This window comes from Manis javanica, chromosome 7 (genome assembly GCF_040802235.1).
Source record: "Manis javanica isolate MJ-LG chromosome 7, MJ_LKY, whole genome shotgun sequence".
Lineage (NCBI taxonomy): Eukaryota > Metazoa > Chordata > Mammalia > Pholidota > Manidae > Manis > Manis javanica.
The window spans coordinates 102,626,697-102,642,595 of NC_133162.1; the positions used below are offsets into that span (position 1 = coordinate 102,626,697).

Consider the following 15,899-nt stretch of genomic DNA (forward strand, 5'->3'; position numbering starts at 1 on the left):
TTGCTGGTTTTGCTTTATATCCTTTCACTATAATAAATCATGGCTGTGAGTACAACTGAAAAGAAAAAAAAGACAGAAAGATGAAATCCATAGCTTCCTATACTTCACACATACCTTTCTTAATTGCCGCAACAACAACGAAGACCAACAGTGAGCTTCAGTTTGCGCCTGGCATGGTGTCAATCACTCACATGCAGAAGCTCCACTTAATGCTCTCAACAGTACTTCAAAGCAGGTCTCATTATTATGTGCCTTTGGCAGGTGAGGGAATGGAGGCTTAGGAGGTTCAGGAGCTTACTTAGGACTGTTGCTCTGTTAGGTGGCAAAGGGGACCTGGAGCGTAGGCCTATGTGACTGCAAACCCTAGGCTGGGAGACTGTTGAGGGGTCAGGAGACACACTCTCAAAAATGCACAACTCCAAGCAGACACACAGCGGTGACATTACACCATGGACGAGGTCTAAGTCCCGCCCAAAAATCTCTGGATAAGCTTTACACCTTTTCTAGCTTACTCACATCCTGTTGTTGAAACTCCTGTCTTTCCATAGACTCATGGGACTCTGGGAACTTGACATGGACAGGAATTTTGAAATTCTGGTATACCCCCACTACTACTCCACTCCCTCAGAGTGTGAGAAGTTTGGGCCAGAAAAGAACATATTAGTATAGCTAGAGTAAGTCCTTATCTCGTGAATGAGGAACCAGAGAGATGCAGCATTTTGCACTAAGTCATAAAATCCAAAACTGGACCTTGGACCTCCACCCCATTCATTTCCTCTGTATACTGCCTTTCTCTTTTTAAAAACCAGATTCAATTTTAACACAGCATATAAGAAGCACTTTTATTTTTTAAATTATGAGTTACATAGGAAAAAGACCTCCTGTGTTTAAAGTGGAATTACACACAAATACTTTTGACATGGGGGAAACATTTTGATGAGCGGGTCAGTGGTGAGGGGAAATACCATCTTTGGAAATGCAATCCACTCATTCAGAAGCAGGGCAGCCGACACCTACTCCAAATGTGCTCTTAGACACATAGGATTCCTTCCAAATGTGCTCTGAAGGGAGAACACATGGCTGAGTTTCAAATGGGCAAAAAGTCACCTTAAAGCATATTTCCCTTCCATTTGGGAGTTGATACAATCAGTTTCAGACAGAGACTGTTTATCAAGGTGGCATGAAAGTCTCTCTTCAAATTCCTCCTGCTTTTATAATCAAACAATAACATCTCCAGAGTACAGGTTTTTGCTACATAAGAAACATATTGGAAATTGATTCAATGCTACTGGCTTGGCTGTTACAATGTTTCATAACCTGGTAACCTCTCAGGTTGTTCTCCCTGCTTCTGCTTCCGAAAAGCTTTTAGCTGCGCCAGGGTAGCAAAGCAAAGATAAAGCAAACACCATTGTTTTATCTGATCGTGTGCAAAATGAGTAGAAAGACACTGTACCACTGATTAGATGATTGCTAAATGACTCTTCTCAAATTCCCTCAATGGGCTGATGAAAGAAATTAAGAGTGACATTAGTAAATTATTTTTTCAGACACTACCATTTTCTAAAATGAGGGTTTCTCTTGTAATACAATTGAGCCCTGGTTGCATGTCTATGACTTTTTAAAAAGTGACCAGATCAGCTTCATGTGGTAACAGATTTACTGAGATGCTTTCCTTTCTCTACATCCCATTCTCTTTTTCTCTAGCATACCTCTTGAATAAGAATTCATTCAAGTCAAGGGCACCCTGTTCCCAAGACCACCATTATTCTTTTTTTTCCTCAGTCAAATATTTCATCACACAAGTCAATCTCCACACTTCGCCTGAGCCGTAACCTGATTTGTTATTCTAGCACTTTACACTTCTCTCAAGCTCAGGTATTTCCTCAAACGTGTGGGACTTAATGGATACCTCATTGGGAACCCCTGTGGACTCAGTGTGCAGATCACCTGAACAGAGGTAGTTTTTCATTAGGTATGCATGATTGAGTTCTGCCAGTGGGAACGATGTTTTCCAAGCTTGATTTGGGGCTTCTGAAAGGTTACAAGTTTCTCTCTGGCAAAGGTTTTTCTTTCTTTCTAATCACTGCTGCTTCTCAGTTACCAATTTTTATTGCCTTCAAGCATAAGAAGAGCTGCTGGTCTTAACAGCACTCAAAGCATGGCAGTTCAGCCCATCCACAGTGTCTGGTCAATGCAGCATTATCAGCTGCCACGAGAAACATACAGGAATTAAAATTCAAGAGTTTCCCACAACCTCTGTTTCTAACTTGCTCCTCTGATACCTGATACCCTCCAGAATTGATGATGGTTTATTTTATTTGGTGGTCAGAGCTGTGCCTCTTTATTTTTCTCTCTCTCTTCTCTTGGCTGACCTCTCTACCTGAGACACCAATAACTGGTTAAAAAGTAGGCAGGAAGAGGGTGGGGATGTATGGCATAGATCAGAAGGGTGACACAGTATTTAGTTTTGGAAGAATGCAGCCCACAGATAACATACAATTGTGTACAGACTGAATATATACCCACAAGAGTGTAAATAACAGTTACATTTAAATCATTAGCATCATTAAAGAATATCCACACTTGAACTTAACATCCTTCTGTTGCTACCCCACCATAAGGCACTGTTAAATTTCATGTTACTCCTTAATTTGCTGTGTATTTTTGTTTTTGTATTAAATGTGCATTTTGCCTACATTTATGTATAGGTACACATATAGAGGTGTATTGGTTTATGATATAAAATTTATTACTGTGGATACTAGTCAAAAAAGTTTGTAAGGCACTGCCCTAGAAAAACCCCTGGCAAGTACTATCAGGGAATATATACCACAGAAACCATAGCAACACTGTCATAACAGCGAAAATGGAAAACAACCCAAATGTTCACCAAAAGTTGTTAGGATAAATAAAATTTGAACTATATCTATGCTATGGAATACTATACGGCAGTGAAAATTAGTGAATGGCAGCTACATATACCATCATAGAGTCATTGCAAAAACAATATTGATTGAAAAAAGCCAATTGTAGTAAATACTTACAATATGATTCTATCTGTATAATGAGTGACACTAAGTGACAGAATTGTAAGACTATACAAATAAAAGTGAACAATTTATTCATGATTTGTTGACACATATGGGCTGTTTCCATATCTTGGCTATGGTAAATAATGCTGCAGTGAACATGTGGTGTAGGTATCTTTTTGAGATAATGATTTTATTTCTAAATAGAACTATCATATGATCCCACAATCCCATGTATAGGTATATAATCAAAGGAAATAAAAATCACTATCTTAAGTGTAGACTTCCTTTCATTTATCTTGCTTGGAACTAATTTTGCTTCCTGAATTTGAGGGTTGGTTATTTTCTTCGATTCTGCAAATTTCCCGGAAATTAACTCTTTAAATATTGTGTTTATCTTGTTCATTCTATTCTTTCCTTTAGGAGCTACAAATAGATGTATGTGTATTTTATCACCTTTTACTTGCTGTATTTTAACCTCTCATTCACATTATTTATTGCTTTAGTTCCCTGACACCTTTTCTGTAATTTTTAAAATTCTATATTCCAGTTCAGTAATTCTCTCTTCAGTGGTGATAAATACTACCTAATAACTTATATTTTTTGAAGTTCTATTACGTCCTTTTCTTTGAAATTTGACTGCTTACTTGTTGGTTCCTTCATTAACTTTCATTTCCATTTTTGCTTAAGGACATTCAATATCTTTATTTTATATTCTTTATTGGCTAATTCTCAAGTGTGCAGTCTTCGCAGGATTCATTCTCTTGAATCCTGAAAAGATTTTTTCTGACAAGCAAACTATGCTTGTCAGAAAAAGCATAGTTTGCTTGTTCTGACACTCACTAACGAAGTCATTTCTCCCCTCATATTTTCAGTGATTTTCCATTGTGAGTTTATTTTTCTTATAATTTTATATGTACGTCAAGTTTAGAGTGGGTGACTTGAGAGAGGATTGAGCTGGGTTCTGCCAGATTCCTGGGAGTACTATTAAAAAAAATTTTTCATTATGATACATTTCCAATATTCTCAAGCACTGTAATGTATCCTCATATACCCACTGCCCAGCCTCAAAAACATTAATGTTCTGTCATTCTTATTTCGTTTGTTCCCTTTCCCATTTTATCTGGAGTATTTCAAAGCATAATTTGGACCATATAAAAATTTCAAGCTGGGATTTAGGGACACAAAGACAGAGTGAATTAATTCCCTGATCCACATGAGTGTGAGCTAATGATTCAGAATCTTCAGAGGGGATATTTAAAAAACACTTTTTTTTCAAGCTAGAGTTAAGACTGAGTTGAGGCTGAGTGAGGAGCTTATCCCCATAGCCTTACTCAGCAGGGTGGGTTTGTCACTGTTGCTCTTTTTTCATAAAGTCTAGCTTTATGCTGGGTGGGGAAGGGACGTTTTTGATCTAACATCTCACCCTGCTCAGGTCCCAGACTTTCATATGTCAGCAGTTGAGTGCCTGAACACCAGGCTCCAGGTTGGGTGAGGAACTGTCTCAGTTCATCCAGGTCTAAGGGGTTTCCTAGGGGAGGGACTTTCAGTGCTAACACAAGAATGTCCCAGGCATACACTAGGATAGGAGGTCACCCTAGCTCTAGGTCACCAGAGATAAACAAATACCCGTTGGGCAAATGCTGCTTCACTACTCTGAATCCTATGGATTCAAGCTTTCTTGCTGTCCCCAACCTCTGATGAATTCTTTGTCTGCAGCGCAACCATGCATCTAAAAATAATATGTATATATTTATATTATATTCTATACTTTTAGATGTGGCATTCTGTGACAGGATTTTGAAATTCTAATTTGAAATACTTTCAGATAAAAGGAAGTCTCTGAAGATTCACTTTTTAAAACTGTGCCCACTTGTTAAGTGTATCATATGTCACATAAAAATCTAGATTTTTTGGCTTTTGGTGAAAAATGGAAAGCTAGATAGGGTCAAGCTTATTCTATGGTGACAACTGGAACTGACAAGTAGCTGCTCCCCTAGGATGGGTTGTATTCTCTCCATTCCTCAAAACTCCCATCACTCATATAATACATGCATGTGCGTGTCAAGTGCAGCCTGACTCACTCATGGACCCAGCAGCTTATGTGATTTGCAACTCCTGGTCAATCTACTAAAGGGATCCTTGGTCTCTGGTACCTACAAGGTGACTAAGAAAAGTACCTAGTCATCATTTAGCATTCTTGGGGGTGTTATTTAGCTTTGCTTCACAGGTATGGACTAAGCTGGGTTTGGATGCTGGCTCTCATCCACACTAGCCACATTGCTGAGCAAAGTACATAAGCTTTCAGGATATCCATTTCCTCATCTCAAAGGGTGACCACAGTCCCTGACTTGCAGGGTCAATGTGAGGATAAAACAAGGCAACATACATAAAACACTTCGGCCAGTGCCCAGCATATAGAAAACTCTTAATAAAGAGTAGATATTAGCATAATATATGTTATCATCTTCCTTCAGAATTTCTGTCTCATGGGGCTGCATTCTGGTTCAGAGGCTGAAGTACTCTGCTATTTGACTTTGTTTTGACCCCCACCTATTCCTTACTGTGCCCTTGTAAGTTACCCAGTTTCTTATATTTACTTTAACTAAATTAGTTGCCTTTTAAGAAACTGAAGGGAACTGTACAAAAAAGAAGTCTTTGTATAACTATTTCAGATTCCCTGATTTTGTACTTTATAGCAACAGACCGTGGGAAAAAGTGGGAACAAAGGCAAATGTACTTAATGTGTCCACCCATAACCTGTTCAGTGGGCCCTTTCCCGTTCAAGCACCTGGGTTAATTTCACCACCCTCCCAAAGCTTCATGCCTGCTGCCTCTGCCCTTGGAAGCTGAGCTCCCCATCTGAAGCCACCACATTCCTCTTTCTTAAATGTTAAACCATCCCTTCTTGTGCTTCTCAGTTCCCTGGCAAGAGAATGCACCAGACTCACCAGTTTCCTTTAGAGTCCTGCTGGTGCTGACCCAACAGACGCACTGCATAAAGCAGGCAGTGGTACTCAGCATGTCCCTTTTCTGAGACCAGCTGTATTACATAACAGGCAACTTGAGGACCTTTACCTAAAGGAGTTACCAAAGGGTCGGAAATTCAGATGCATTCTGATAGGCTGCCAGTAGAGATCTTTTGGGGCAGGGAGCTCTTTGGAAACCTTTAAATATTTCTGGATTCATCACAGCACACCTGCCATGAGGAAACAGTATGGTGACTAGCTCATTTAGTTGGTCCCAGGCTAAAGAGAGAAAATGACAATGTGTTTTTATATTAAAAATCTAAATGTGAACATCATAGTGACTGGACAACCACTTATTATGCTGATCTTATTTTAAAAGTCCCCACTGTCTGTGTATTGCCTCTAGAATAAAGTTCATATATCAAACCTTGGCTTTCAAGGTATTTACCACCTGTTCCCATCCTACAGAACAAAGTCTATCTGTATGTACCTTATCCTCAAAATATAGTTTCTACTCTGGCCTAGCTGGTCTTTCACTGACTCCCCTCACCCACAGGGTGCCCCATTCTTATCTCTAGGACTCTGTTCATGCTGTTTCCCTTGCATTGAAGGACATCTCTCTCCCCTTTGCTGAGGAAATCCTATACCTTAGAACAATGGTTCCCAAACTTTGCTTTGTTTTGAGATCAACTGGGCATCTTTAAAAAATTATTATTTAAAAACTTATTCTTGGCTCCCGTGCCTAAACCATGTGATTTAATTCTTATGGGGTGTTATGGGGTGACCTGGGCATCAGCAATTTTAGAGGCTTCCCAAAGGATTCAGATGTATAGCAAAGTTTGGGAACCACTGGTATAAATGGCAGATGCTTTTAAATTTCAATATCTTACTTATCTTGTCTTACCCTTGCGGATGAAAATCAACACTCCCAGCTTCACCAAAGCTGGCTTCACACACAGCTCTGTGCACTCATATATATGCAGAACACACCTCTAACTTATCTGTGATCACACTGTATCAGAATTATGTTTGCTTCTCTGTCTCCCTATTAGACTTAAGTTCAGAGTGCAGGTACTGTCTTATTATTTCCATATCCCCAGCATCTAATGAAGGGTGTGGCTTGTAGGAGATGCTCAATGTAGGCTTGTTGAGCTAAATAGAACTCAACTCTCTCGTGCAATCTATAGGAGTAAATGTTTTATAGGAGTGATGAAGCCATACTTTCAACTCTTTATGTCTATAATGCTTTTTCTCTTCAGGGTTAAAACGGAGGAACAGAGGAGTCACAGACTAGGATTTAGTCTGCTCCCAAATACAGAATCTCCACCAGAGCCTTACCTCATGACTATCTCTGGCAGTTAGAGGAAAGTGCTCACAAGAACCAAGTTGACAGACTGACAAAAACGGAGAACCAGTTCCAAAGAAATGAGCAACAAGGAGGATGACATGTAATGCTCCAAGTGCAGGGCTTGCTACATTGTGGATACTCAATGGGTGGAAATTAACATTGCTATTTGCAGACATTGGTCAGAGGAACCACATGATTCTGTCTCCATGAGTCTATCTTCATGAAAGGTGGAATTTATATTTCAGAATGCCAGATGCAAAGCTCCTCCTTTGGAGTTTGTCACTTGCAGTTATAAATGAGTGAACGCAATGCAGTCACATTGGAAATTTCCTTGGCAAAGCTATTGCTCTATAGTACCTCTTTAGATGTCACTTTGTATGTTTGGAAGTGCAGAAATATTATCATCCTGGGAAGTCTTAATATGAGAACCAAATTATGTAAAATGACTCCATTTTATTCCTCATCCATAGGCATTATTATCTAAGCATTTTCTGTTCAGTGCCAGTCTGTCAGTAGTTGACAGAACATTATCTATCAAAGTTGTTATTGAGAACATTGGTACTTCCCACTTACATTTTGTTTTGATCATCAATAATAGCTCAATTTTTCTACAATTAAGCCTAAATATGCCAGCACACTGTTCAAAATGTGACATTTGACTCAAATAGCCTTTCACCCAAAACACTGTGAAAGTCTGGTCAACTTTCTGAGATAAGCTATAATTTTATTTTTAATATGATTGTCATTCTCTGTACATTAAGTTTCTATATTTTTTTCAAATTTTCTCAGTGGGGATAATTAGAAATATTCTTGAAATAAGACAGATAATTATCAAGGAATTTAACTGATTGGCAGCTACAATACTGGAAGCCCTGGTGCCCTATTAGTTTTAATTTTAGAGAAAGGAAAATTCTACATGCATTGTATTCCACAGAAGATTTATTTGAACCTCTATGTACTTTGTGGGTAACCAATTATATATTATTCATAAATATGGTGGTGGGAAACTAATCCAAATTCAATTCATTTTCTCAAAAAACTTCTCAAGGTTAACTGTGCAAATAGAGAGTAGTGGGAGTAAAGAGCATGCAAAACAGAAACTAAGCATAAGTCATTGAAATTAATTATATCTCTCCCCAAAATTCTGTGAATATATTTTCCTATGGCTTTCTTAAGCAACAGTGAACATTTGTTTATATTCTACCAAGTAGATAACCTTGGTAGGGGGAGGGCAGCAGGTTGAGATTGCTTCAGGTCCTTTAATGTCCATTCTCCCTTTCTTCCAGAGTTTAGACCTCCTTTACTTTCTTGCTAGATAAATAACATCCTGTCTGAAATAATATTTCCCATCCTATGGGACTAAGTACTTGCCAATGGACCATTAGCAGAAGGGATGGGTTGAATGCTGGGAAGTGTTCTGAAGGGGATGAACCATATCCTTTCTCATCCCTTCTTCCTTCCCACTGGCTGGAAAGGGGACCAAAGGGATGGTGTTTCGGCAGCAATCTGGGACCATGAAGTGGGCCTGCAAATGGAAACCGAATGAAGCAGAGGGACAACATAGGAGCAGCCTGGCATTGTCCTGCCAGCCTGGACCACTTCCCTCTCGACTGTTACATGTGCCACAGAGAAATTTCTATTCTCATTTAACCACTGAACTGAAATTAATCCTACAGGTATTAATAATTAGTTAATTATTAGCTAACTTGGATTTGAGAATAATGGTCTGGATAAATCAAACTGTATAACTCATGTATGGATAACAACTGCTAACCAAATTACATTAGGGCTTTAATACAATAAAGTAGGTTTCAGAATTCCTTCCACTCAGATGAGAGAAGCTTCTAGGTGCTTGCTTTCCATGTAACTGAAGTACTTTGTTCAGGAATCTGTGGGACCTTCTACTTCTCTCCTCAAGAACCAGAGCCACATCAGGCTTGACATTCCATTTCTGACACCATGCCAGACCTTCTCTAATCTGCTGGGTAAAGAAGCTGCTGCATTTGCTATCTTCACTGGAATCTGGTACACAGATTCCTTGACAATAACAATGTATTACATGACTCGTTAATGCCTTCTGCCTCTACCAAAGCCCAGGCTGGGCACATTACTCCTGTGGATTAGATGCTTTATGATTAGATGAGAAAACGTTGCAAGAACAAGGTCTATGCATTTTAGAGGGAAAATGGTCCTTGGAGCTGGTGACCCAAATCTTTTCTGCTTGGCTCGTCACAGCTTTGTCTCACCTCTCTGCCTGTAGGGAGACCACTTCTCAAAAGTCAGGGTTATATGATAAAATAACTCTTCCTATCTCCTCCCCATCCCACCACACTGCTTCTTGTGCTATTCACTGTCTGAAGTTGGGTTGGTTACTGTCCTTCCCTCCTCATCCTCTCATTTGTTCAAACTGGTGATACAAACGCCTGAAACCTTAGCTCCCAAGACTTCCTGAGTAGAGGTAACACTTTTCTTAAGTCTTTGTTAAAATGCAGATAAATGACCTGAAAAGGTACCTGCTTGACCTATGTATTACTCCACTGACAGGAGTCAGTTTACCAGATGAACTAGCTCAATTTAGGAGAACAAGGAATGAGGAACTGAGATGCCCAAGAACAATGGCAATCAACTGGTATGTGGTCTGTTAATAAGTCAAAAGGAGCTCTTAATGAGTAGCTTTGATTCTCCTGCATAAGTAACAGACTAGCTGCTAGCTAAGGTCAGTTTGGGGAGGAATAAAGGGGGACAGCAGAGGCAATTCCTGAGGTGGGTGGAGAGCCCCAGGACAACCTTGCAGAGCTAGCCACAGAAAGCCAGACCTCAGGGCCAGGCCACACCTGTGTCATGCTCTCTGGTGGCGCTCTTCCTACAGAAGAGACTAGGAGTACACCCAGCCCTTGGGGAAGAGAAAACATTTCCTTCAACTAACATGTATCCTTCACTTCCCAAGAGTCTACCATGCATCTCTGATTTTCTTGGATATACTTAATTCTGGTCGGCTTTTTCTTCAAACTCCTCAAAAGATATTTTCTCTTCTTTTGCAGAAATGTCCCAGTCTCCACTTAGGAGGTTATTTTTGATACTCTCACTGACTGATGTTTTTAATATGAGACAATGTTATTTGAATTCCTACTGATCATTTAATCCTATTGGATAATAAGTATGATATGTAAGGTGAAACTATTAGCAGGAAAGAACAATTAGAAATGTAGTGCTTGTGAGCATTTGTATTAATCCTTCTAGAAGGCTAAGCTAGTCATTTGCTTGTTCCTTATTAACATAGAAGTCTGACATTTATTGAGGCAATTTTAAAGAAAAAAACTATTATTATTTTACATAATTCATGAATTTTGGATATCAATGTAGAGCAGGTTTAGTTAACAATATCTTCTTGTCTTGTAATTAATTCATAACACTGTGATTAAACCAAGAACACCCTTATCCCTCACTACAGAAATGCAAACATTCAGATTCACAAATTTCCTGATTACTCTTCATTGTCAAAGACATTAGCAGGTTAGAAGAGGAACATATTTAGATTTGCTCAGCTGCTGTGATTACAAATACTTTATGGTTATAAAATATCATGAGGATATGTGACAGTACTTGAGTCGATAAAATGAAGAACATTGGGATTATAGGAGTGCTAAAAATATATTCTCACAGCCAAAGTAACAGTTTGGCTTGTTGAGTCTCATTTAGTCTTGAAATAGGTGAACGTTTTAAAATTTCTGTGGTGGTCTTCCTAACTGGCTAACCCAGGGAACACTCTCTGCCCTGTTCTCCCTGCTACCTTGTGTAATTGAGGCTGGAAAGCAACATAATGGCTTTCCCAGCATCCTCTGCAGCTAGCATCGGTTTTATGATTGGGTCCTCACTGATGACAGATGACACATAAGGCCTCTGGAGTCTGTGGGGAGGGGAACAGTGAAGGAGCTTTCACTCTTCCTTATGTTTTCTGTCTTGGGATGTAGATTGGTTGCTGAGAGTGGCAGGAATCAATTTGCAACCAGAAGCAACAGCATGAGAACAAAGATACAGGGCTTCTGATAACACTGTTGAGCTGCTGCACCTCTCTCATGCCTGCCTTCAGACTGGTCCGCACACAGGGTGAGTAAATGACCCTCTGCTCCAGCAGTGGTGAGGCAGCTTTGCTGCTGCTGTTGTTACTTGGAGCCGCTGGCAGCCTTCTCGTAGTTCTCCACCAGTTTCCAGAGATGAGTTTCCAATTGTGTGAAGCTCAAGTAAGCTCTCTGTGAGAACATGGCCTAAATTTACTTCCATGAGAGTGATCCAAAGCAGAGCTTGCCAACAGGACTTGGTGTGATGATGGAAATTTCCATACATAGCGTTGAGGATATGTGGCCACTGAGCACTTGAAATGTGGCTAGTGCAACTGATGAATGGAATTTTTAATTTTATGTAGTTTTATTCAATTTAAATTGAATCTGAAATCACATGTGGCTATGGGCTATCATGCTGAACAATGCAGATCTGAAGAATTGCTAGCTTATTAGAAAGCACTTATGATTATTGTAGTTCCTTGAAAAATATTCTAATATAAAGCCTCTAACTCTGTGTGTTATTTTACAGGCCCAGGAATCCTCATTATGAAAAAATGATGACTCAGTGGGGCTTTACATAGTGTCACGTCTGAAGGTTGTTAAACAATATTTAACTTGAATATTGGCTAACTACACAGAACTGATAACAATTTAAGCATTTTACATTGACAACTATAATACAGAATGTCTTTTGGGAATGATAATTTCATTCAGACTGTACTCATTCAGCTGTTTAAGATTTTTGTATTCCCAATTACAAATGAAAAGAATAATAGTGGTGTGCCAGTCTCATTAAGCTGTGGGGGTACAAGAACTCTGAGATAACTACAAATTACAGTTTGTAGAAGACTGCTGGGTATGCCTAGAAAATGAAGGGTACCAGCACGGTGCCGAGAGTGAGGTGCTAGAGTTGGTAAGTTAACGTGCTCCAGTGTAAGGACAAGAGCAATGGGTACTGATTATACCAGGAACTGGAAATCTGTGGGGCTGTCATGCTCTAGATCATGGTATTCAGTCATCTACTACAGCAACATGTGGTTTGAAGAAGTGATTCCATCATGCCTTGGTATCCTCTATAAATCTAAATCAGCAGCATGCTTACATTCACATATAATCTTACAGCCCGGGGAACATCTAATAATGCAAGTGTGCAAGGGGGCCCAGAGCTCTTAAAGTTATCACCTTTTCTATCTCCTGACAAGGATCACAGTCACAGACAGCTAGCTACTGCACCACCAGCTGCCTCCCAGCTGCTGGAAACAGGTCAGCAAAGTCCCTTTGTGCTAGGAACCTGAGTTCCTTCAATCTAGGCTTCTGAACAGTTTTAAGAAATAGCTGACAAGCCACTTATTTCAGAGACAGGACTCTCTCTCTATAATCAGGGTTCTGACAGAACTGATGAAGAAAATGAGTTCAAGATTTTTGCACGCTATATCTACCTAATCTACTTCGTTCTTTGTGTAAAACATATTCAATTAAAAAAAACACTCAATTTAAGAAAGCCATTCCCCAACATTTCTCACCAACAGTGGTTGCACAAAGTGCTTCCTGAGAGAATGATAGAACCTGGATCCATTCAAAGTTGACCTTCTCCTCAGAGATAAATTATTTACACTTAGTATTATGTTCATTTTATATTGACAAGTACTTACTTCTCATCAATCTGCCTGGCATTCCTTTGCAAACACCTATGTTTTCTTCCTAGGTTCTGCTTTGACTCACTTACTATGTGGTAGCTTCCAATGTCTAAGAAAATAAAGTTAACCATGTATGAGAGGTTAAAACCCAGTCCTGACAGAGGAGACCATAAGAAATGCTCTTCAGGGACACACAGTATCTGAAAGAAGGTCCTATTTAGAAAATATATCAGTTAAACATGTATCAAGACATGAATTTTTACCTATGATGTGGCTCTGAAATGTGGAATCTGCAACTGTATCTTCTTCATCATCTTGCAGGTTTTCATTAGCTTCTTTTATCTGTAGCAATAAGAAAACACTATAAGTTATTTACTATGCTAAATAGATTGTTTGCAATACTCAATAATGGTACATTCTGTAACCGACATGTGGTGTGTGTATGTATACATATACATATATATTTTCTTGATTCTACTTTTCCTCACTTCATTACAAGTTTATTTACAAGAGCATATTTTTCAGAAATATAACTCAAACTTTGAAAGTGAGGATTTACAGGGTACCTAATTCTGCATAATTTTGGAGATCACAGCTTTGGTTTTTAATACTTAATAAAATCGGTAATACAGAGCTATTAGGAAGAATTAAAGTCTAAGGAAATAGAATTGCTCCAGAGACAGTGACTTCTACCACAAGTTATTTTGATATAAAGAAATACACTTAGATCTCCTGACCCTTTCCAAGAATGTAACTCTCTAAGTAAATGGTATCTTTTATTGTTGTTCTTTTGATATGAAGCATGAGGTGACTATGATGTGTATTTCAGGAACTAGAACAGTGGTATATTTATATAGATTTTTCATGTCAAAAACATTCCCCTTATATTTTAGCTTGAAGCATCCAAATGCTGAACAGTGTAGCACCCATAGAGAGACTCAAATAAAGTCACAGTATTTTACGAATGAGAATTCTAAGATCTAGCAAGTTTCCTTAAACATACTGTAAGTGGCAACAGGAGAGCTAAGCCCATCCCCCCCTTCCCAGTCTAGTAGCAGCAATAGTAACAGTATCATCAGTGATGTCAATGATAGCAATTTAAAAGAACAAACTCTGAAATGTTAGGGAGTGGCCGTTGCTTAAACTCATCACACCTAGGAACTCATGGTGCTCACACCAATCTCCTGGAGGCAGGTGCTACAGTTAGCCTGCTTCTAGAGATGGCCCCTGAAGAAACAGACAAGCAACTGCCCAAGAGGTGGAACCAGGATTCAAACACAGCAAATCTGGCTTTCTGATCTGTGTTCATTTGAGGGAATTTTGTTGTCAAATTTCCATTTGACTATGCCAGTGTAGACTCACCTTCCATATCAAGGCAGATTGTGGCCTCTGGCAGAAAGACCCTAAATAGCTCTTTTAAAGTACGTCTCAGCCAGTCACCTGGGCAGCCACTGATAATGATGTGAACTGTGCAATGAATGTCATGGCATTCTGCTTATTAGCACATAATACATTAGGGGCTGTTGGTGGGTTTGCCCAGTGACTCCAGCTGAATGCCAAGAAACCTTTGGTTTATACTCACAGTGTAAGTCATATGGTTGCATAGTGGCCTTGAGCTAGATTTAGCTTTCTAGTTTTTACCTCTTGTTTTTCATATTTAATAGAAGACCAGTTATTTACATTTTGAGTGCAATTCCAACATTTGAATGTAATTGCTGCTTAATCTGTCCATGCTGATAGCCCAAAGGTGGCACACTCAAGAGGTTATGTGGATAGCTTGAGATTGTTAAACTTGAATATCCAGAGGCCAGGCTTCCTCACTTTCCTTCCCCACCAGTTCTGCAGTTGCTTCCCTGTTTGTTAGTGCTTCCCAAGGAAGAAAGTGATGGAATGGGGGAGAAAGGCTTCTCAACAAGATCTCCTAGTAGTGCACATTTACAGACGGAAGGGAGGAAAAGCGCCATGGGCATCAGCAAGGCTCATGTGTTACTTGTTTTCTTCATAAGGTTCACCCGGCTCAGTAACCTGTTTGCGACAAGACAACCAGAAGACCCCCTGAGGAAGGCATCCTCAAGCACCTGACTTTCTATTGACAACCGAACAAGGACCTTCTATCCTCATCGACAGAAACATCAAGGAAATCAATTTATATTTTCAGCCCATATCAGTTCTTTTGACATGTTCAAACTCCCCCTTTGCTCCCTGTGCCTGTTATGTGGAACAGCATTTCCTTTAAGTTTCTGTAAATTTTTAAACTTAAGGGGATGCTCTGCTAACCTGCTGGAATGTGGGTGAATCATCATCTCTATCAGCCTAAGAGATTCTAAACAAAGAATCCAATAACTTAGAACAAGCTTCTCATCTTACAGATAAAGGAAAAAAGACTCAGAGAGGGTTAGTGATCTATTCAAGGTCACAAAAGATTTCATGTTTAGAGTGGGCACTCCTGACCCCTATTTATTGCAGTAATTCAGTTTTTCAGAGTGTGCCATATTGCTACAACCATCCTTTCCTTTCCAGACTGTCTCAAGAACTACTGTACCTTTGTTGGTGTTTGGCAGTTAGATATGCAGGCAGTATTCTAAGTATACAGGACATATGTCTTTAATTAACAGCAGCAAAATTTTTGTGTGTATGTGTATATATGTATCTTCTCTGCTTCTGTTCCCTATGCCATCTATGGAACTTGACCACTACCTTTCTCCAAGTATCATCTTTAAGAAAGAAAATGCCATTGTGTAGGTTGTCAGCTCCTTGTCAGAACTTTTCTAGGGCTTTCTGTGCTTAACAGCAAATGCTACACATGGCCTCTGGGGATTCATCAGAGGCACTGGGCTTGCAGACAAGGCCCCTAG

At 39.4% G+C, this 15,899-nt stretch overlaps 1 protein-coding gene across 16 annotated transcripts in view; it reads right to left on the bottom strand.

Moving 5' to 3' along the window:
* NCKAP5 (NCK associated protein 5) overlaps positions 1–15,899 on the bottom strand; it is a 942,960-nt gene that overhangs the window by 76,568 nt on the left and 850,493 nt on the right. For all 16 annotated transcript variants that reach the window (XM_073241351.1, XM_073241347.1, XM_073241344.1 and 13 more), the window contains one exon: positions 13,308–13,386. In XM_073241351.1, coding sequence (XP_073097452.1) covers positions 13,308–13,386 — 79 coding nt within the window. The remainder of the gene's footprint in view (positions 1–13,307; positions 13,387–15,899) is intronic.